This window comes from Carassius gibelio, chromosome B21 (assembly GCF_023724105.1).
Source record: "Carassius gibelio isolate Cgi1373 ecotype wild population from Czech Republic chromosome B21, carGib1.2-hapl.c, whole genome shotgun sequence".
Classification (NCBI taxonomy): domain Eukaryota; kingdom Metazoa; phylum Chordata; class Actinopteri; order Cypriniformes; family Cyprinidae; genus Carassius; species Carassius gibelio.
This window is the reverse complement of record NC_068416.1, coordinates 3,990,633-4,014,781: the sequence shown is the minus strand read 5'-3', so window position 1 is coordinate 4,014,781 and position 24,149 is coordinate 3,990,633. Positions and strand designations below refer to the sequence as shown.

Genomic DNA, 24,149 nt, shown 5'->3' with positions numbered 1-24,149 from the left:
AAATAAAGTATTGCAGCAATATCACACAATTCACCAATTAGAACACACCAAGAGCTAAATTAAGATGTTTTTGAACTGTTTGTGTGAAAATGAAATATTTGTGGCTGCCTATATCTGAAATCACTGCCTCCGATCAGCGCGCACAGTGTCACAAGTTCAAAACTAACGAATTTATTCTTGTTTAAGAGCTTTTTAAAATTAATTATTGCCATAAATGCACACAATGCACCCATTATAACACAACAAGAGCTAAATGCAGGTGTTTGTGACCCGTTTATGTGCGCAAGACTATTTGAAAGCGCGACTGGCAGAATAACATTGATCTCTCGAGCTGCAGGATTCTGCCTTTCGTCGTACGAACGAACACATCACGGACAAGATTATTTCAAAATACATAATAGCTTGGCTAATATAAACGAAAACAGCCACGTGAACATAAACTGTTGAGAAATAAATCTGAAGTGGATCTACTGGATTTTAATATTAAGTGACCGCATATACCAGCTGCTTCTGTCTTCAATTTTAATCTATATAAAAAATTAAACTCATTCATCTTGGCTGCTTTTTTAATATGTGTACGTATTTATTTATTATTTTGTTCTAACAAGACTTAATCTATATTTAATTAAATCAATTACATTTTATTTTACATTTGATTTGTCCATTTCTGCACCTAAACGCCTAAAAACCTAAAACATGCTCTATTATACTATTGTTAGCAATTTCTTTATCGTCCAATTTATCTGGTGTACACTTTTATTTTCATAATAAACTTGTTTGTTAGATTATACACAGTTACAGTGGTCTATAATAAATATTAACAGGTTTTATTCAAGCTGTTTAGAATGAATGCAGTAGGCAATTTTTTTTTAAATGTAAATCCAAAAAAAAAAAACAACAAAAAAAAAAAATTAAATAAATAAAACACATTGGAAAAGAATAACTGTTGTACTTTTTTATACATTTTGTATAATTTTATAGTTTATGCATTATAGTTATAAAAACAAATAAATTTAGCCACTCACATAGAAATCTTAGGCCTTATCCTTTTTTGACAGTTTTAGGGATTTTTAAAAATCCTTATTTGTGCTGCAAATAATAATTTCAAATTAATTTGATACTGACCTCTGACATCCTGTGACATGATATGTATTTGAATTTACATAATCTCATGGATGTAACAGTAAATCTGTTCAGCTCACAGATCAAGACTAAGCTGTAATACAAGCAGAACTTTCACAAATGCTTGTAGGTCAATAAAATCATTACAAAACATTTACAAATCATTTAAGGGATTTGATAACACTGTAAAATATTGTCTAATTTGTTAACATTAGCAAATGCATTGATAACAATTTATAATAACTGCACACATTAGTAAATAGTCAGTTCATGCTTTATAAAGCCTTGTCCCAATATTAATAGTCAGTAGTAAGCAGTTTATAAATACAGCTATAAATAGCTTGTTCTTGGTTTATAAGCACATTTATTAAAAAGGAGAGTAAAGGGTCATTTATCTTCCTATGAAAAATAAAAAAATAAAAATAAACAAACAACAACACAGATTGATACAGAACTCAGAAATGTTATTGTGGATTTATGATAAACTCAGCCTGTAAATGAATTAATTATCCTCCAAGAAGACACAAGTAGTTCACACCAAACTGTTTTAACATGAAGCCAATATACTGAAGATGTTAAATTTCGAATGGGTTTAGGATACTTTAAATGGTGTGGCCATAGCGATTTATTGAAGTAACATAAAAAAATACAATAGTTATTTTACTATATCTTTAAAAATTTTAATTCCAACTCTTCATAATTTTTTATATACGTAGATGTCATCATTTGAAGGAAGCACAGTAAGTTTCATAGCTTTATCATTTTCAAGAGCCAGCATAAAATTAAAAATATCATAACTTATAAATCAAGCTGGCAATTCTTAGTACCAATAATGGTCACCAGATGAAGCTATAGGATTACTTTTAAATAATTATTGTGGAAACAAGTATGATTTAAATCATTTATAGAAATCTTTCAAAGAAAAATAATATGAATTTTATGTATTTTACTGATAAAATGACCCTCACTTAATTAGAATAACAAGCTGAAGTATTGTGAACTGTATATTAAGAATAATTCTTTATAGGCTTTATGGACAGATACGTTTTGAGTGACTCTTGAAGGATCAGCACCACATCCTCTTTTACCACTGTTTAAAGAATGTATCTTACAGTAAAGGTGCGGATGAATTTTGAATAGCTTGAATGGTTTTGTTGTGGTGATTTTTTGAAATAACAGTAAAAAAGTAACCAGTAAATGTGTTTTATTTTTTTTAAGTGCAGCTTCTAAACACTTCAAGAAAATGTACACATAGAAGACAAGTCATTCTGAGGAAATATGCATAGTTTCATTACTATACAACACTATATGGATGATAGAAAATTAAAAAAACTATCATACATCTGATGTCCCTCTGTCCCTCTGTCACTGTGGGTAATGCGTGTGTGTGTGTGTGTGTGTTAAGTGAATTAGGTGTGAAACTATCAGGGAGCATTTAGTCTCCAGTGCCAACATTTTACAGAACTGCCACTTTCCTGGAGTCTCCTGTGTCAGGTTCTGAGAAATCAAAGATTCCAAAAAGTGATTTAATTAGAATACCATGAAGTATTGTGAAATACTATATATTAAGACTTTATATATAGGCTTTATGAACAGATTAGAGTGACTCGTGAAGGACCAGCACCACCTCCTCTTGTCCGATGGTATGAGGAATATATCTTCCAGAATCCGGGATTAAGATTTAGGAGCTCATTTTTAATCCACCTCCTTTCCTGAAAGTCTGTCTTGCAGAATTGACTAAAAATTAATCTTCACATTAATTCCTTATTATTTTGCAATTATTTTTGTCAGTTCTTCTTGACCTGTTTTTTTTTTTTTCTTCTTCTTTTCTGACCTCATGACCCAGTCAGCATTTTTGTACAATGGTCAAGTCTTAACTTATCCATTTCTGTATTGCATTTGTGTTTGATATTTCTCATGGGTATTTCATAATTTTCGACTTTGAGTTAAAACAGTTTGAGTTAAAACTCTTTTTTAGCGCATTTCATCTGTAAAAGAAAACATGCCTAATAATTCTGCACACATGAATATAAGGAGTTTTTCCTATTCCAGCTTTCATGGACTATTGTATAGCACTCATAAATGATTAAATAAAAAATAATGGTAGTTATTAAGATTGATATGGTTTGGAATTGGTAAAATGTGCTTGGAAAAAAATCACAATAAAACAATGTTTTAATGTTTAAAAGTTTGGAATATTAACTGACATGAATGAATGCTATATAAATATTGTTCATGTTAACATAATGTTTATAAATGAAATCTTATTGTAAAGTGTTACTATATATATATATATATATATATATATATATATATATATATGTATATATATATATATATATATGTATATATATATGTATATATATATATATATATATGTATGTATATATATATATATATATATATATATATATATATATATGTATATATATATATATATATATGTATATATATATGTATATATGTATATATGTATATATATATGTATATATGTATATATATATATATATATATATATATATATATGTATATATATATATATATATATATATATATATATATATATATATATATATATATATTATTCTGTGAATGTGATTTTAAAGTCTAGATGATTCGGATTAACCCTTTAACTGTCGTATCCTTTAAAACCTCACTGCCAGAGGGATATTGTGAATGCATGTGCCCGCTGGGCACAGTTTACCTGATGCCACCGGGGTGGCGATGGCATTGGTGGCTTGAGCCCGCCATCGCTGCTTGCAGCTATATTTAGGGCTCAAGCCTGGAGGGCGAGAGCCCTATTGTTTTCCTTAGGATTATTTTTTATTATTATTATTATTTTTTTTTGTTTTTTTCTAACGTTACGGGGGCTTTTGGGGCCCTTAACATGCTTAAAAAGTCTTGAAAATTGGCACACACATTGGAACCTGCGGCCAGTAGGGCCGGGCAGAGACTGATACACGGGCGTGGCACAGGGGCTCTACAGCGCCCCCTGGAATATGGAGGGCCATATATCATACATACTTGTACGTAGACGTACGAAACTCGGTACACGTATAGAACTCATCAATACAAACAACTTTCGTATTGCATATCATAGGCTCCGCCCAACAGGAAGTTGGCTATTTAGGGTTTATTATTCATATTTGTCATCAAAGTTGTGGGGGCTTTTGGAGTCCTTAACATACTCAAAAACTCTTGAAAATTTGCACACACTTTGGAATCTGTGGCCTTTAGGAGCCTGCAGAGGCTGGGACCCGGGCGTGGCACAGGGACTCTACGGCGCCCCCTGGAACACAGTCAGAAATGTTGTTGTATAGCTCACACATACTTGCACGTATTAATATGAAACTCAGTACACATATAGATCTCATTGTGCCGAACAACTTGCGTATTGCATGTCATAGGCTCCGCCCAACAGGAAGTCAGCTATTTAGAGTTATGTAAAAAGTGCATGCTCTGGAATTTGATATACTTGTCATAGGTTTTTTACTCGATTGCCACCAAACTCGGTCAACATGATCTCAAGACATTGGGGATGAAAAATTGCCAGGGGATTTTTGATATCTCGAACGGTTTGCGCGTAGCGAGGCGTTGAATTTATGGCGAGAATTGAGAAACAGGAAGTGTCTAATACCATCCACATACATTTCCTAATTTTAATCAAACTTCATCAGATTATTCATTGTATGATGTCGATCGCATATATGTGACTATTAGGAGTCAAAGTTATAGCGCCACCAACTGGCAGCAGGAAGTGTGTCATTTTCAAAATGCTTTGAATTCAGCATCTTATTTTTACTCGATTTGCTTCAAACTTCATCAGAATAATGTTAAAACACAGCCGATATAAATCTGCTGGGGGGATATTGATATCTAAAAATATTGTTGCCGTGGCAACATGTCAAACTGGAATACTTCTCAGGTGATTTTGAGGCATATAAAATACTTAGAATTTCATCAAACTCAGAACACATATCAGTATTAGTGACAGCTAGACACTGGCAAAAGTTCATAAGAGGGCGTGGAAGAGGCACTCTATAGCACCACCTTTTGTCAAAAGTGGGGGGGTTAGTTTTAGCTACAGACACCAAACTCAGTACAAAAATTGTTCTTATCAAGACGGACAACTTTCTAATTCACAGTCATCAGCTACGACCAACAGGAAGTCAGCTATTTTGATTTGAATGTGGATTGTTTTTTACATTTAGCTGTGAATTAATGCATACTGCTCAGAGGAGAGTAACACTATACACACCAAACTTGGTCTACATGTTGAAAAAACATTGAGGAACTTAAATTGTGAATGGGTTTTGGATAGCTTGGATGGTTTTGTCGTGGTGATTTTTTTAAATGACAGTAAAAATGGAATTATTAATTTTCCTGCATTTTTAAATTCCAAACACTTCAAAACCTTTTTTCATACAGAAAAAAAGTTATTCTGAGTAAATATGCATAGTTTCATGACTTTACAACACTGTATGGATAACATAAAATTAAAAAACTGTCAGACCAACATATATGATTATTATCAGGTCAGGGCTCATTAATAATTGATGTGTGGTCAGTGATACGTGAGAAACACGAGAGATGAATCACCACTCTGAGCAGGAGCGTGTGGAATGATGAGCTCAGAAAAAAACGAGTTTTTTCTTGTTTTATAGCTATTAAAAATAAAGTATTGCAGCGATATCACACAATTCACCAATCAGAACACACCAAGAGCTAAATTAAGATGTTTTTGAACTGTTTGTGTGAAAATGAAATATTCGCGGCTGCCTATCTGAAATCACTGCCTCCGATCAGCGCGCACAGTGTCACAAGTTCAAAACTAACGAATTTATTCTTGTTTAAGAGCTTTTTAAAATAAATTATTGCCATAAATGCACACAAGACACCCATTATAACACAACACGAGCTAAATGCAGGTGTTTGTGACCCGTTTAAGTGTGCAAGACTGTTTGAAAGCGCGACTGGCAGAATAACTTATATCTCTCGAGCTGCAGGATTCTGCCTTTCGTCGTAAGAACGAACACATCACGGACAAGATTATTTCAAAATACATAATTGCTTGGCTAATATAAATGAAAACAGCCACGTGAACATAAACTGTTGAGAAATAAATCTGAAGTGGATCTACTGGATTTTAATATTAAGTGACCGCATATACCAGCTGCTTCTGTCTTCAATTTTAATCTATAAAAAATGAAACTCATTCATCTTGGCTGCTTTTTTAATGTGTGTACGTATTTATTTATTTATTATTTTGCTCTAACAAGAATTAATCTATATTTAATTGAATCAATTCAATTTTATTTTACATTTGATTTGTCCATTTCTGCATCTAAACGCATAAAAAAAACTAAAACATGCTCTATTATAATATTGACTATTATATTTTCTTTATCGTCCAATTTATTTGGTGTACACACTTCCATTTTCATAATAAACTTGTTTGTTCGATTATACACAGTTACAGTGGTCTATAATAAATATTAACAGGTTTTATTCAAGCTGTTTAGAATGATTGCAGTAGGCTAATTTTTTTTTAAATGTAAATCCCCCCAAAAAATTATTGTTATTGTACATTCAATAAATAAAAAAACATTGGAAAACAATAACTGTTGTACTTTTTTATACATTTTGTATAATTTCATAGTTAATGCATTATAGTTATAAAAACAAATACATTTTGCCACTAACATAGTAATTTTAGGCCTTATCCTTTTCTGACAGTTTTAGGGATTTTTAAAAATCCTAAAAAACCTTATTTGTGCTGCAAATAATAATTTAAAACTCAAAAAGTAAATAGTCAGTTCATGCTTTATAAAGCCTTGTCCCAATATTAATAGTCAGTAGTAAGCAGTTTATAAATACAGCTATAAATAGCTTGTTCTTGGTTTATAAGCACATTTATTAAAAAGGAGAGTAAAGGGTCAGTTATCTTCCTATGAAAAATAAAAGATAAAAATAAACAAACAACCACACAGATTGATACAGAACTCAGAAATTTTATTGTGGATTTATGATAAAATCAGCCTGTAAATGAATTCATACTCCTCCTCATACTACTCCATACTCCTTTTTCAACATGATGCCAATATACTGACATGTTAAATTGTGAATGGGTTTAGGATAGCTTAAATGGTGTTGCCATAGAGATTTATTAAAGTAACATAAAAAAAATACAATAGTTATTTTACTATATCTTTAAAATGTTTAATTCCAACTCTTCATAATTTTTTATATACCTAGAAGTCATCATTTGAAGGAAGCACAGTAAGTTTCATAGCTTTATCATTTTCAAGAGCCAGCATAAAATTAAAACTATCATAACATATAAATCAAGCTTGCAATTCTTAGTACCAATAATGGCCACCAGATGGAGCTATAGGATTACTTTTAAATAATTATTGTAGAAACAAGTATGATTTAAATCATTTATAGAAATCTTTCAAAGAAAAATAATATGAATTTTATGTATTTTACTGATAAAATGACCCTCACTTTATTAGAATAACAAGCTGAAGTATTGTGAACTGTATATTAAGAATAATTCTTTATAGGCTTTATGGACAGATAAGTTTTGAGTGACTCTTGAAGGATCAGCACCACATCCTCTTTTACCAGTTTAAAGAATGTATCTTACAGTACAGGTGCGAATGAATTTTGAATAGCTTGAATGGTTTTGTCGTGGTGATTTTTTGAAATAACAGTAAAAAAGTAACCAGTAAATGTCATTTATTTTTTTTAAGTGCAGCTTCTAAACACTTCAAAAAAATGTACACATAGAAGACAAGTCATTCTGAGGAAATATGCATAGTTTCATGACTATACAACACTATATGGATGATAGAAAATTAAAAAACTATCATACATCTGATGTCCCTCTGTCCCTCTGTCACTGTGGGTAATGTGTGTGTGTGTGTGTGTGTATGTGAGGTGCCGGTCATATAATTAGAGTATCATCACAAAATGTATTTATTTCACTAATTCCATTCAAAAAGTGAAACTTGAATATTATATTCATTCATTAAAAAATGATATATTTCAAATCTTTATTTATTTAAAAAAAATAAAAAATAATCTTGATGTAAAATATAAAATAATTTTGATGATTATAACTGACAGCTAAGGAAAATCCCAAATTCAGTATCTAAAAAAAATTGAATATTGTGAAAAATGTTCAGTATAAAAAGACACCTGGTGCCACACTCTAATCAGCTAATTAACTCAAAACACCTGCAAAGGCCTTTAAATGGTCTCTCAGTCTAGTTCTGTAGGCTACACAATCATGGGGGAAAACTGTTGACTTGACAGTTGTCCAAAAGACAACCGATGACACCTTGCACAAGGAGGGCAAGACAAAAAAAGGTAATTGCAAAAGAGGCTCGCTGTTCACAGAGAGCACATTAATAGAGAGGCGAAGGGAAGAAAAAGATGTGGTAGAAAAAAAAGTGTACAAGAAATAGGGATTTAACCGCACCCTGGAGAGGATTGTGAAACAAAACTCATTCAAAAATGTGGGGAGATTCACAAAGAGTGGACTGCAGCTGGAGTTAGTGCTTCAAGAACCGCTTCAAGCACAGACGTATTCAAGACATTTGCTTCATCTGTCGCATTCCTTGTGTCAAGCCACTCTTGAACAACAGACAGCGTCAGAAGCGTCTCGCTTCAAAAAGGACTGGACTGCTGCTGAGTGGTCCAAAATTATGTTCTCTGATGAAAGTAAATTTTGCATTTCCTTTGGAAATCAGGGTACCAGAGTCTGGATGAAGAGAGGAGAGGCACACAATCCATGCTGCTTGAGGTCCAGTGTAAAGTTTCCACAGTCAGTGATGGTTTGGGGTGCCATGTCATCCGCTGGTGTTGGTCCACTGTGTTTTCTGAGGTCCAAGGGTCAACGCAGGCGTATACCAGGAAGTTTTAGAGCACTTCATGCTTCCTGCTGCTGACCAACTTTATGGAGATGCAGATTTAATTTTCCAACAAGAATTGGCACCTGCACACAGTGCCAAAGCTAACAGTACCTGGTTTAAGGACCATGGTATCCCTGTTCTTAATTGGCCAGCAAACTTGCCTGACCTTAACTCCATAGAAAATCTATGGGTATTGTGAAGAAGAAGATGCGATATGCCAGACCCAAGAATGCAGAAGAGCTGAAGGCCACTATCAGAGCAACCTCAACTCTCATAAAAGCTGAGCAGTGCCACTGACTAATTGACTCCATGCCACGCCGCATTGCTGCAGTAATTCATGCAAAAGGAGCCCCAACTAAGTATTGAGTGCTGTACATACTTTTCATGGTCATACTTTTCAGTTGGCCAAGATTTCTAAAAATCCTTTCTTTGTATTGGTCTTAAGAAATAATTCTAATTTTCTGAGATACTAAATTTAGGATTTGCCTTAGATGTCAGTTATAATCATTAAAATTAAAAGAAATAAACATTTGTTTATTACTAACATACACGTTTCCCTTTTTAAATAGAATTAGTGAAAAAAAAATCAACTTTTTAATGATATTCTAATTATATGACCAGCACCTGTATATGTATATATATATATATATATATATATATATATAAACACATTTTTTTCATCTTTTAACTCTAGCAACATATACCATATTGGACTCATTAAATCTAATTTACTAATAACAATAATAATAAAACAACTGACTATCTGACAATGTGTCATTGTGTTACAGAAAAATAGCATAAACCATAATTAAATTCATACACAAAGGGATGTGTACTGTATATGTTTACAGCCTAATAAATTGAAGCTGTCAGCAAAGATAACTTTACATGTATGAAGTTGATGGTGACTGGTGTCATCTGTGTGGCAAAGATTAAGCATAATGAAATTATTACTCACCTTAGCAGGAAGGAAGAACTCCAGGAGCAGGATTACCGGCCTTGCACTGAGATATAATGACAACCATAACAAAGAGACACATGACCCCTACAGGTAATTAAAGCAAAGATAACCACCACAATTATCACTGGTTGTAAGGCTCCAAGTACAATTACTTTTCCCTCTTGGGTTAAAAAAAAAAAAAAAAAAAAAAAAGAAGAAGCTGTACAGTATTAAAGGACAAGGTTAGTTTAAGGTTTCTTGACAACTTGTCATCTGTGAAGCAATACTTCAATCTTGGTGATTGCTTCTAACTTCAGGTGTAAGTATGAACTCTTTTGTTAGACATACTAATACCAGCCATTACATCATTTTAAAGTTTTTTCAGAATCTAGGGGGTATATATTAATATATTTATCTATAAAATATGCACCATAACTGGTTTACATATAAGACAAACTCTGACAGTACTGTTGTTACTTTTCTGTTGTTGTTTTGGAGGTTTTGTGTAGAGCAACTAATGGACAACCAGACCTTCACAAACAATATACTCCTTGTGGAGGGATTGAAAGTTACACACCAATCCACTTATCCTGTTTTCATCCTGCTTCTCTTGGCTTACATCTTTACAATGGGATGTAACATTGGACTTGTAATTGTGATCTCAACTGAAAAGAATCTGCATCACCCTATGCATTTTCTGTTCTGTAACTTGCCACTGAATGATATACTAGGGACCACTGTCATTATGCCACGCTTATTACAGGACATTTTAAGGGAAACCTCAGAGCGCTACATGACATATGTTGACTGTGTTGTTCAAGCATATTTTGTACATGTATTTGCAGCAGCAAGCCATTGTGTTCTGATGATCATGGCCTTTGATAGATATGTAGCTATATGTAATCCACTGCGATACTCAGCTATAATGACCAATAAAATGGTGGTTAAACTATCAGCATTAGCCTGGGGGGTGTCAGTAATTACAGTAACAATTTTGATAGGACTCACTGTACGCCTGTCTCGCTGCAAACATAAAATTGAAAGCCCTTTCTGTGATAATGCCTCACTTTTTAAACTGTCCTGTGAGGACAGTGTGGCTATTAATAATGTGTATGGATTAATTTCTACTGTGGTTATCTTTATTTTCTCACTTGGGTCTGTATTTATTACATATGGAAAAATTACTGCAGTATGTATAACCAGCAAAAACAAAGCACTCAATTGTAAAGCCTTAAAAACATGTGGCACACACATAGCTGTTTATATAATCATGTTTGTTTCTTGTGCCATCATGGTTTTTTTCCATCGTTCTCCTGAATACTCTGAAAATAGGAAACTGGCTAGTGTAATGTTCCATATTGTTCCACCAGGGCTAAATCCTTTAGTATATGGTTTACAAACCAAAGAGATAAGACAAAGGACATTTAAACTTTGCTGTAGCTAATGTCAATTTATTTTTTATTCCAATGTTTGAAATTAGAAAATAAATAAATAAATAAAAACTTTAATAAATATATGGCTGAGTACTATTTTGTAAAAAAATAAAAATAATTAGCAGAGATCTGTCTTATTTATTTGTTTATTTATTTACGAAACTTGATTTAAGTAAATTATAATTTACCATTTGAAATTTTGCGGAAGCAGATATGCTTTGAGGTGAATAAAGATGCATAACATGTTTTACTAATAATTTTATATTAAAATATTTTTTTCAAAGTTAAAAAAAAATCATATGCTTACAATGCCAAGATAAGGCAGTCAAAAATGATCTCCTATATAAAATAATTATTAAAATTTGCGTGCATACTGTACGTCACGTGATCAGTGTGCTTGCTGTCATAGTAATGGCAAAAATAAAAGGAAAATGGCAGAGAAACGTAAATGCGGTGATTCTTCTTCAGAGGTGAAGAAAAGGTTTAGACACTATTACAAAACCTACATAAATTTTGGTTATATTGAAGGCCAAGACAAGTCTCGGCCAGAATGTGTCTTTTGTGGTGAAAAACTGGCAAACGACAGCATGAAACCAAGCAAGATGAAAAGACACCAGGAAACGAAGCATCCAGAGACAATTGGCAAAGATAAGGAATTCTTAGAGAGAAAAAAAGGGAAGTCCACAGCGATTTTAGACTGGCTGTCACTGGCATTACACCTGACATTCCATCACTAGTGAAAGGCATGCAAGCCCAAGGTGGAGATTAGCGTTATGTTTATGCTGACGTTATGATTAGCCTTGTAAAAAAAATAAGGATCTGTGCATGAATGCAAGTACATACTGCATTCTACCGTTCATATTTTTACATTATGTTCGTAACATTCAGTATTCTATGTTTATACACAAAATCCTGAAAAAAGAGAAACAACTGCGTTCTACTAGTTGTGTAAAAATGAAAATATTAGGCTAAAAGGAAACATCTGAAGTTGAAAGGAACATTTCCTGTGCATTCATGTAATAAAATGTCATTAAAAATCATTAAATGTCATAAAAAACTTCATGCAAAAGGAGCCCCAACTAAGTATTGAGTGCTGTACATACTTTTCATGGTCATACTTTTCAGTTGGCCAAGATTTCTAAAAATCCTTTCTTTGTATTGGTCTTAAGAAATAATTCTAATTTTCTGAGATACTAAATTTAGGATTTGCCTTAGATGTCAGTTATAATCATTAAAATTAAAAGAAATAAACATTTGTTTATTACTAACATACACGTTTCCCTTTTTAAATAGAATTAGTGAAAAAAAAATCAACTTTTTAATGATATTCTAATTATATGACCAGCACCTGTATATGTATATATATATATATATATATATATATATATATATATATATATATATATATATATATATATATATATATATATATATATATATAAACACATTTTTTTCATCTTTTAACTCTAGCAACATATACCATATTGGACTCATTAAATCTAATTTACTAATAACAATAATAATAAAACAACTGACTATCTGACAATGTGTCATTGTGTTACAGAAAAATAGCATAAACCATAATTAAATTCATACACAAAGGGATGTGTACTGTATATGTTTACAGCCTAATAAATTGAAGCTGTCAGCAAAGATAACTTTACATGTATGAAGTTGATGGTGACTGGTGTCATCTGTGTGGCAAAGATTAAGCATAATGAAATTATTACTCACCTTAGCAGGAAGGAAGAACTCCAGGAGCAGGATTACCGGCCTTGCACTGAGATATAATGACAACCATAACAAAGAGACACATGACCCCTACAGGTAATTAAAGCAAAGATAACCACCACAATTATCACTGGTTGTAAGGCTCCAAGTACAATTACTTTTCCCTCTTGGGTTAAAAAAAAAAAAAAAAAAAAAAAAGAAGAAGCTGTACAGTATTAAAGGACAAGGTTAGTTTAAGGTTTCTTGACAACTTGTCATCTGTGAAGCAATACTTCAATCTTGGTGATTGCTTCTAACTTCAGGTGTAAGTATGAACTCTTTTGTTAGACATACTAATACCAGCCATTACATCATTTTAAAGTTTTTTCAGAATCTAGGGGGTATATATTAATATATTTATCTATAAAATATGCACCATAACTGGTTTACATATAAGACAAACTCTGACAGTACTGTTGTTACTTTTCTGTTGTTGTTTTGGAGGTTTTGTGTAGAGCAACTAATGGACAACCAGACCTTCACAAACAATATACTCCTTGTGGAGGGATTGAAAGTTACACACCAATCCACTTATCCTGTTTTCATCCTGCTTCTCTTGGCTTACATCTTTACAATGGGATGTAACATTGGACTTGTAATTGTGATCTCAACTGAAAAGAATCTGCATCACCCTATGCATTTTCTGTTCTGTAACTTGCCACTGAATGATATACTAGGGACCACTGTCATTATGCCACGCTTATTACAGGACATTTTAAGGGAAACCTCAGAGCGCTACATGACATATGTTGACTGTGTTGTTCAAGCATATTTTGTACATGTATTTGCAGCAGCAAGCCATTGTGTTCTGATGATCATGGCCTTTGATAGATATGTAGCTATATGTAATCCACTGCGATACTCAGCTATAATGACCAATAAAATGGTGGTTAAACTATCAGCATTAGCCTGGGGGGTGTCAGTAATTACAGTAACAATTTTGATAGGACTCACTGTACGCCTGTCTCGCTGCAAACATAAAATTGAAAGCCCTTTCTGTGATAATGCCTCACTTTTTAAACTGTCCTGTGAGGACAGTGTGGCTATTAATAATGTGTATGGATTAATTTCTACTGTGGTTATCTTTATTTTCTCACTTGGGTCTGTATTTATTACATATGGAAAAATTACTGCAGTATGTATAACCAGCAAAAACAAAGCACTCAATTGTAAAGCCTTAAAAACATGTGGCACACACATAGCTGTTTATATAATCATGTTTGTTTCTTGTGCCATCATGGTTTTTTTCCATCGTTCTCCTGAATACTCTGAAAATAGGAAACTGGCTAGTGTAATGTTCCATATTGTTCCACCAGGGCTAAATCCTTTAGTATATGGTTTACAAACCAAAGAGATAAGACAAAGGACATTTAAACTTTGCTGTAGCTAATGTCAATTTATTTTTTATTCCAATGTTTGAAATTAGAAAATAAATAAATAAATAAAAACTTTAATAAATATATGGCTGAGTACTATTTTGTAAAAAAATAAAAATAATTAGCAGAGATCTGTCTTATTTATTTGTTTATTTATTTACGAAACTTGATTTAAGTAAATTATAATTTACCATTTGAAATTTTGCGGAAGCAGATATGCTTTGAGGTGAATAAAGATGCATAACATGTTTTACTAATAATTTTATATTAAAATATTTTTTTCAAAGTTAAAAAAAAATCATATGCTTACAATGCCAAGATAAGGCAGTCAAAAATGATCTCCTATATAAAATAATTATTAAAATTTGCGTGCATACTGTACGTCACGTGATCAGTGTGCTTGCTGTCATAGTAATGGCAAAAATAAAAGGAAAATGGCAGAGAAACGTAAATGCGGTGATTCTTCTTCAGAGGTGAAGAAAAGGTTTAGACACTATTACAAAACCTACATAAATTTTGGTTATATTGAAGGCCAAGACAAGTCTCGGCCAGAATGTGTCTTTTGTGGTGAAAAACTGGCAAACGACAGCATGAAACCAAGCAAGATGAAAAGACACCAGGAAACGAAGCATCCAGAGACAATTGGCAAAGATAAGGAATTCTTAGAGAGAAAAAAAGGGAAGTCCACAGCGATTTTAGACTGGCTGTCACTGGCATTACACCTGACATTCCATCACTAGTGAAAGGCATGCAAGCCCAAGGTGGAGATTAGCGTTATGTTTATGCTGACGTTATGATTAGCCTTGTAAAAAAAATAAGGATCTGTGCATGAATGCAAGTACATACTGCATTCTACCGTTCATATTTTTACATTATGTTCGTAACATTCAGTATTCTATGTTTATACACAAAATCCTGAAAAAAGAGAAACAACTGCGTTCTACTAGTTGTGTAAAAATGAAAATATTAGGCTAAAAGGAAACATCTGAAGTTGAAAGGAACATTTCCTGTGCATTCATGTAATAAAATGTCATTAAAAATCATTAAATGTCATAAAAAACTACATTTAATTACTATATACAGTGTGTGTGTGTGCTTATGTGCATAGCATTTATATATATATATATATAAATTTTAATGCTATGGGGGGGGGGGGGGGGGTTAAATATTGTTAAATATTTACATTTCTTGGGGGGCCCCAAGAAAAACGGTTGGGAACCACTGCAATAGAGGGTACTCCACTCAGGACTCTGTTATCTTGTATTTCCATTCCCAACTCCATTTCCCATAATCCCGTGCTTAGGGCTAATTAAATTAAAATTATGCATTTATGAGACACTTTATATTGCTTTCAGGCTATCAATTTTTACTTATCATGTGTTCCCGGGGAATTTAACCCCCAACCTTGTGCTTGATAAGGCAATGCTCTACCAATTGAGCTACAGGGACACCAAATAACCATAATGGCTAATAACCACCAGGTGTTCCCCATTACCCCATTACCCCATTACCTATATAAACTGTGTTTGGACTCTCTAATAGTGCGAAGTCTTGGCAAGGCAAGGCTAGTTTATTTACACAATGGTAATTCAAAGTGCTTTACATAAAAGAAAGTAAAATAATAATGAAGAAAAAGAATAACAAGGATAAAACAAAATATTTTAAAACTTGTACTTATTTAAAATGAATTTAAAACAGTTGGAATATGATTTTACATTAAAAAAGTGAAAATATAGTGCAATCAGTTCGGAGATTTCACAGTGCTCATTCAATAAATGCACAGCTAAACAGATGGGCTTTAATTCTAGGTTTAGATGTGCCTAGTGTTTTAGCACGTCTGATCTCTTTTGGAAGCTGATTCCAGCTGCGGGCAGCATAGTAACTAAAGGAGGACTCCCCTTGTTTTGTGTGAACCCTTGGTACTTCTAACTGACTCGATCCTAATGATCTGAGTGGTTTGTTAGGTTTATATTCAGTGAGCATATCTGCAATATATTTCCTAGGTCGTTTAGTGACTTATATACAGTGGGGTCAAAAGTATTGCCATTCATTACCCAAGTAGGAGTGTAGATACTAGGGTTTAAAAAGACTTTTGGAGAAGTTGAAGTATAAACTCAAGCTTTTTACTCAAGTAAAAGTGTAAAAGTACTGGTTTAAAAAACTACTTAAAGTATAAAAGTAAAAGTAATGTAAGAAAAAATGCCATTAAGAACAAAAGCTTGGGCCGTGACACAGGGGCCTATTGTGCACTACCCCACCTCTCAAAAAAAAAAAACATTTTGATATAGCCATAATGACTATAATGTTATATTAAAATGTTCATGTTGAAAAATTTGGGATGCACTAGGCTACCTTTTTTCAGCCACATATATGCACACTGAAAATGAACGCATTTTAGTACAATGCAAATACATTAAAGAGCTAGAGATATGATGACTAGTTGCCAATAAGTATTGTTATGGTGCAAAAAGTCAAACTTTAGAGGCATGTCATCAATAACCTTATGGAATGTAAATGTAGATCCAAGCTTAGCTGCAGGAATCTGCGAGGGCAATGGACAAGAACATTGGTGCAGGCTTAGTAACAATTACCCTTGTATGGTTGTCTATATACAATAAATATTATAGTGCTGTCAAAATTAATGATCAATCCACATTGTTAATCAAAAACTAAAAATAACTCATAATCCTGATACCTTCTTGATCGATAGTTTCCTGTATTCGGTACATACGTCTGCTATGTCCAGTGTTCGGGGGTAACGAGTTACAAAGTTGGTAAAGCCTAGTTATCACAAAATTGTCAATCGCGTCGTCATTCGCAAACGATAATTTATTAAAATGTCTCGCTACCGAACTAGCTACAGCTTAATTTGTGGAGGACGAAGAGAAAGCACCCATTTGGTAAATGAGCCAGTGAGAAATAATAACTTTTAAGAAGGGTCCAGTGCCTTTTTTTGATACTTTTAAAACGGTAACGGCGCCTAAACGGTGCCTGAAACAATACTTTAAAAAAAGAACCTAAAAAAAAACTATGGATAACATTAAAGAATATTATAAATATTTAAAATAAATCCATAGCTTTCACCTTGGATGCTCTCATTTCCCAAATTGTGCTTCCCTTAATCTAAGGCTAATAAATGTATTTCACAATCTGGGTCATTATTTAATACAAAACCACACATAATATTTCTACTGTATCTCTGTCACTCACTCTGATATTTAGTTAAGATGAGTGCTGTCTGTCACTGTCTTTAATCAGTCCTGTGAATTATTGTATGGTTATTCTTTATAAAGTAGCAACAATGTTGTTTTTAAAATACAGTACTGTGCAAAAGTTCCCTTTCAGTCGGTCACGTTCGACGTTACGAATGGGATCTCGCCCGAGAGCCCAATCACCTTCGAGTGGTACAAAACGAGCCAATGGTACACAAAGTACCTTGGTCTGCGGAATTTGCATCGCGAGCTCCGCCCCGCAGAGCGGGTATATAAGGAGCAACGCGAGCAACTCGCATTCAAGCTTTCGCTTCGGAGCCGAGCACATCGCTTGCTGCAATCACCGGAGTGTTTACAAGCAAGAGCTGGTGTTGGTGTGACGGCGCGATTCAGCGGTTCGTCTGGGTTTCCTGCGACAGCTCCCGCGATCCCCTGAGCGCTTCAACACCTCTAAAAGAGACAAATTTCTCTCACAAAAGAGATACGGGCCGATTTGCGTCTTTTTAAAGATGTCATTTCGCCCATGTGTTTCTGGGTGCGGTCGATATATCGCTCCTCGTGACGGTCACGATCGCTGTGTCACGTGTCTGGGCTTCCAGCACGCTGAGACTGCGTTCGTGGATGGCTCATGTTCTCAATGCGGGGACATGACCATCTCGGCGTTGAGATCGAGACTCGATTACCTTAAAAGGTATAGAGTCCCTTCTGCCACACCCCGTTCTAGCTCTTCTTCTCGTAAGAGAGCTACTTCGGCTGGTGGCCAGGGTGATCTGAGGGTTACTGTGTGGGCTTCCCCGACGAGCGAACCTCCTCGGGCCACACCCCCCTCACATACGCCGCAGCCGGTTGAGTTCCCGGATGAGTTTGCTGGACCCTCTCAGGCTCCTGACATCTCATTCGGGGCTCGCGAAGAGGACCGTATGTCGATCGCCGCATCACAAGGCGGGCTTGAGTCCTCGGGAGATGAGGGTTCGGCTGCGTTGCCTCCCTCGGGAGTGCCAGCGTTGTCCGAGTCTGATCCCGAGCTGACGGCCGTGCTTTCCCGGGCAGCGGAGAGCATTGGGCTTGAGTGGAATCCTCCACCCTGTCCTGAGCGCTCGAGGCTGGATGATTGGTTCCTGGGGGCTGCTCATGCGGATCGCCAGCACCCCCCTCTGGTTCCTTTCTTCCCGGAAGTGCACCAGGAAGTAACTAGTTCATGGAAGGCACCTTTAACTGCCCGAAACCGTTCTGGTTCTTCCTCCGCCTTCACTGCCCTCGATGGCGGGGCGGCCAAGGGGTATGCTGGGATTCCCCCGGTGGAGCGTTCTGTTGCGATGCAACTGTGTCCACAGAGCGCCTCCGCTTGGCGTGGTGGTCCCAAGCTGCCCTCCAAAGCCTGTAAGTTCTCATCCACGCTTGTGGCCAAGGCTTACAGAGCTGCGGGCCAGGCCGCTTCTGCCCTGCATGCCATGGCCTCTCTGCAGGTCTATCAGGCCAAGCTGCTCCGGCAGCTGCACGAGGGCAGTGCTGACCCGGGGGTTTTGCAGGAGGCGCGCACTGCAACCGACCACGCTCTCCGGGCGACGAAGGTCACTGCGCGCTCCTTGGGTCAGGTGATGTCCACTTTGGTGGTCCAGGAGCGCCACCTATGGCTGAACCTGGCAGACATGAGTGAGTCTGATCGGGCTCAGCTCCTCAACTCCCCGGTCTCCCAGGATGGCCTCTTCGGCGACGCGGTAGAGAGCTTTGCCCAGCAGTTCTCTGCCGCCCAGAAGCAGTCTGAGGCCATCAGACACATCCTCCCCCGGCGGCCCTCTGCTGCTTCCACCCCGCCGCCGGCGCAACCTCAGCCTGCTCGTCGCCGAGGGCGCCCCCCTGCGGCCTCCTCCACTCCCGCTCGGCCACAGCAGCAGCCTTCACCCCGGCCGCAGCGAGGAGATGGCCGCAGAAGGGCGGCACAACCCGTCTCTGCCCCTAAACCTGCGAAACGCCAGGCCAAGCGGCGTTCCTGAGACGGGCGACCTGGAGTTGGAGAGGTCAGCTCATCAGGAGATGGTAGCAGGACCACTCCTTCCCCCGGAGGAGGGCCGGGGGAGAATCCTTTGTTCTCGTTTTCCTTTTGTTCCGCCACTGGCCCTGCGGCCAGTGGTACCCAAATCTTCACTAAAAGAGCTGTTTCCTCTACCTCCAGGTCCCAAGAGGCCACGAATGACAGCTGGCGACGTACTTCCTCGCCGCTCTCGTTCCCCTCTCCCCTTGCCAATTTCCATGCAAAGACGGCTCAAGAACGCTTCGCCTTCTCATGCCCTCTTTGCCACTTGGAGTCAGACGAGTGCCCGCACTCCGCCCCCGCTAAGGGACGCTATGCCTCCCATGCCGGGGCTGTCTGCTCCACCACGCTGCCCCACTGTGGGTACGCCTGTAGTCCCCTTGACCCCGCTGGTTCGGTTCCTGGGAGCCTGGCTAGAGCTCCCCAGGCCTTCCCGCTGGCTCATCCGGACGCTCAGGCTCGGCTACGCGATTCAGTTCGCCCGGCGTCCCCCCAGGTTTCGGGGTGTCCACGCGACGATGGTGGGCAAAGATGCCCCTGTCATGCGCGTGGAGGTCGCGACCCTGCTGGCAAAGGGCGTGATAGAGCCGGTCCCTCCAGCCGACATGAAGTCCGGCTTTTACAGCCCTTACTTCATAGTACCCAAGAAGACAGGTGGGTTACGGCCAATCCTGGACCTGCGTGCCTTGAACCGAGCTCTGCACAGACTCCCGTTCAAGATGCTAACGGCCAAGCGCATTTTCGAATGCATTCGTCCGATGGATTGGTTTGCAGCGATCGACCTGAAGGACGCATACTTTCATGTCTCCATTCTTCCTCGACACAGACCGTTTCTTCGGTTTGCTTTCGAGGGGCAGGCATATCAGTACAAGGTTCTCCCATTCGGGTTGGACCTCTCTCCCCGCGTCTTTACGAAGGTTGCGGAGGGAGCCCTGGCTCCTCTCAGGGAACAGGGTGTCCGTATCCTCAACTACCTCGACGACTGGCTGATCCTGGCTCACTCTCGAGAGCGGTTGTGCGAGCACAGGGATCCGGTGCTCAGACACCTCGCCCGACTGGGTCTTCAGGTCAACTGGGAAAAGAGCAAACTCTTCCCTGTGCAGAGGATCTCTTTTCTCAGTATGGAAATAGACTCGGTCGCCATGTTCGCGCAGCTTACAAACGAGCGTGCGCAGTCACTGCTGAGTTGCCTGAGACAATTCGAGGGCAAGAGAGCGGTTCCACTGAAACTGTTTCAGAGGCTCCTGGGGCATATGGCGTCCGCGGCGGCAGTCATACCGCTCGGGCTACTCCATATGAGACAGCTTCAGCACTGGCTTCACGACCGAGTCCCGAGATGGGCATGGCAACAGGGCACGCTCCGAGTGACCATCACTCCGGCCTGCCGTCGATACTTCACCCCGTGGTTGGACCCCTCGTTTCTACGGGTCGGCGTGCCCCTAGAACCAGTGTCCAGACATGTTGTTGTGTCAACAGATGCCTCTGCCACGGGCTGGGGTGCCATGTGCAATGGGCATGCTGCGTCAGGCTCCTGGCCAGGACCCCGACTTCAGTGGCATGTCAATTGCCTCGAGTTGCTAGCAGTACGTCTTGCTCTGCACCGCTTCAGGGCCCTGCTGAAGGGCAAGCACATTCTGGTCCGTAAGGACAACACTGCGACCGTAGCGTACATCAACCATCAGGGTGGTCTACGCTCCCGCCGCATGTCGCAACTCGCTCGCCATCTCCTCCTGTGGAGTCACAAGCATCTGAGGTCGCTTCGTGCCATTCACATTCCAGGCAGGCTCAATCGTGCAGCCGACGAGCTCTCACGACAGCAGTCTCGCCCCGGGAATGGAGACTCCACCCCCAGTCGGTTCAGCTGATTTGGGAACACTTCGGAGACGCCCAGGTAGACCTGTTTGCCTCTCCAGAAAATTCCCACTGCCAGTTGTTTTACTCCCTGACCGAGGGCACCCTCTGCACGGACGCCCTGGCACACAGCTGGCCGCTGGGCCTGCGCAAGTATGCGTTTCCCCCAGTGAGCCTTCTTGCACAGACGTTGTGCAAGATCAGGGAGGAAGAGGAGCAGGTCCTCATGGTGGTGCCTTTTTGGCCCGGCCGGACCTGGTTCCCCGAACTTGTACTCCTCGCGACAGCCCCTCCCTGGCCTATTCCTCTGAGGAGGGACCTTCTTTCTCAGAGACGGGGCACCCTCTGGTACCCACGTCCCGATCTGTGGAACCTACATGTGTGGGTTCTGGACGGGTCACGGAAGGTTTAGGTACCTTGCCACCACAGGTGGTAGCTACCATCACTTCAGCTAGAGCCATGTCCACCAGACATGCCTATGCTTTGAAGTGGAACCTCTTCGTCACTTGGTGTTCTTCACGGCGTGAGGACCCCTGGAAATGCCCGATTGGGTCAGTGCTTTCCTTTCTTCAGGAGGGGTTGGAACGAAGGCTGTCTCCTTCCACCCTCAAGGTCTATGTGGCTGCCATTTCGGCTCACCATGTCCCTGTTGAAGGTAAGTCTCTTGGAAGGCACGATCTGATCATCAGGTTCCTGAGAGGAGCAAGGAGGCTCAATCCGCCTCGCCCTCAGCAAGTCCCCTCTTGGGACCTCGCAGTGGTTTTATCAGCTCTGCAGAGAGCTCCCTTCGAACCCTTGCTCTCAGTAGAGCTAAAGTTTTTATCTTTGAAAACTGCGCTCCTGACGGCTTTGGCTTTGGTGAAGAGGGTCGGGGACCTGCAGGCATTTTCAGTTGACGAAGCGTGCCTGGAATTCGGGCCGGCTAAATCTCATGTTGTCTTGAGACCCCGGCCTGGGTACGTGCCCAAAGTTCCCACCACTCCTTTTAGGGATCAGGTGGTGAACTTGCAAGCGCTGCCCCTGGAGGAGGCAGACCCAGCCCTGGCGCTGCTCTGTCCAGTACGTGCGCTCTGCACCTACGTGGACAGAACTCGGTGCCTTAGGACCTCAGAACAGGTCTTTGTCTGTTACGGAGGCCAGCAGAAGGGAAAGGCTGTCTCCAAGCAGAGGTTATCCCACTGGATAGTGGATGCTATTGTCCTGGCTTATCAGGCTCGAGACCTGCCATGCCCCCTAGGGGTGAGAGCTCACTCAACTAGGAGCGTAGCTTCCTCCTGGGCGCTGGCGCATGGCGCCTCGCTAGCAGACATCTGTAGAGCTGCGGGCTTGGCGACACCTAACACATTCGCAAGATTTTATAATCTCCGTGTAGAGCCCGTGTCCTCCCGGATACTCGCCCCTTAGGGCCAGTAAGGACCTGCTCTGTGTCAATCCGCTTGCTGCGCCATTCCACTCCGCGGACTGAATGCGTGCGCTATTCCCCTCAGGTGAGTTCCTCAGTCAGAACCCTGGGTTCCTCCAGCACTGTTGATGTCCAACACTTGCGTACATGCCCCTTGGTCAGCCATGTGTGGGACTAGGTGCCTCCATGTGTCGTGATTCCCCTTCTGGGTAATCCCACGTGTGTATGTCCACAGTAAGTCTCTCCGCAGCATGTGTCTTTCCCTTGGCAAGCCCTTGCCAGCTCTGTCGTTGAAAATTCCACCCTGCGGGCTGGGTACCTTAGAGTTCTTATGTATCACCACCTTGGTAGATACCTGCTTCTGTAAGTCCTCCCACGGGCAGGCAGCCTGCTAGCATATGTCCAGCTGGAATATGCTACCCAGCGTATTCTGTGCGAGCTGTAGGCCCTCACTCGTGCTGGCCTCACGACAGGGTGCTATCACTCACACGGGTCGCTGGAAGACAGCCATGTGGCGTTTTGTAAGGGACCCCATTCGTAACGTCGAACGTGACCGACTGAAAGGGAACGTCTTGGTTACGTATGTAACCCTCGTTCCCTGAAGGAGGGAACGGAGACGTTACGTCCCCTTGCCACATCGCTGTTCCGCTGAACGGCCGGGTCACTGGCTCGCCTCCTCAGCGAAGACTTGAATGCGAGTTGCTCGCGTTGCTCCTTATATACCCGCTCTGCGGGGCGGAGCTCGCGATGCCCCCTAGGGGTGAGAGCTCACTCAACTAGGAGCGTAGCTTCCTCCTGGGCGCTGGCGCATGGCGCCTCGCTAGCAGACATCTGTAGAGCTGCGGGCTGGGCGACACCTAACACATTCGCAAGATTTTATAATCTCCGTGTAGAGCCCGTGTCCTCCCGGATACTCACCCCTTCGGGCCAGTAAGGACCTGCTCGGTGTCAATCCGCTTGCTGCGCCATTCCACTCCGCCGACTGGATGCGTGCGCTATTCCCCTCAGGTGAGTTCCTCAGTCAGAACCCTGGGTTCCTCCAGCACTGTTGATGTCCAACACTTGCGTACATGCCCCTTGGTCAGCCATGTG

At 39.5% G+C, this 24,149-nt stretch overlaps 2 protein-coding genes across 2 annotated transcripts; both read left to right on the top strand.

Annotated features, from left to right (window-relative positions):
- The first annotated feature begins 10,498 nt into the window (after window positions 1–10,498).
- Window positions 10,499–11,425, top strand: LOC127985564 (olfactory receptor 146-like). The gene has a single exon (XM_052587615.1). It carries the CDS (start codon window positions 10,499–10,501, stop codon window positions 11,423–11,425), a length of 927 nt encoding a protein of 308 aa, XP_052443575.1.
- A 2,222-nt stretch (window positions 11,426–13,647) lies between these two features.
- Window positions 13,648–14,574, top strand: LOC127985563 (olfactory receptor 146-like). The gene has a single exon (XM_052587614.1). The coding sequence runs from the start codon at window positions 13,648–13,650 to the stop codon at window positions 14,572–14,574; it is 927 nt and encodes a 308-aa protein (XP_052443574.1).
- Window positions 14,575–24,149: the final 9,575 nt, after the last annotated feature.

Coding starts and splice junctions, on each gene's coding strand:
- LOC127985564 (XM_052587615.1), top strand. CDS start 10,499: ATGGACAACCAGACCTTCACAAACAATATACTCCTTGTGGAGGGATTG.
- LOC127985563 (XM_052587614.1), top strand. CDS start 13,648: ATGGACAACCAGACCTTCACAAACAATATACTCCTTGTGGAGGGATTG.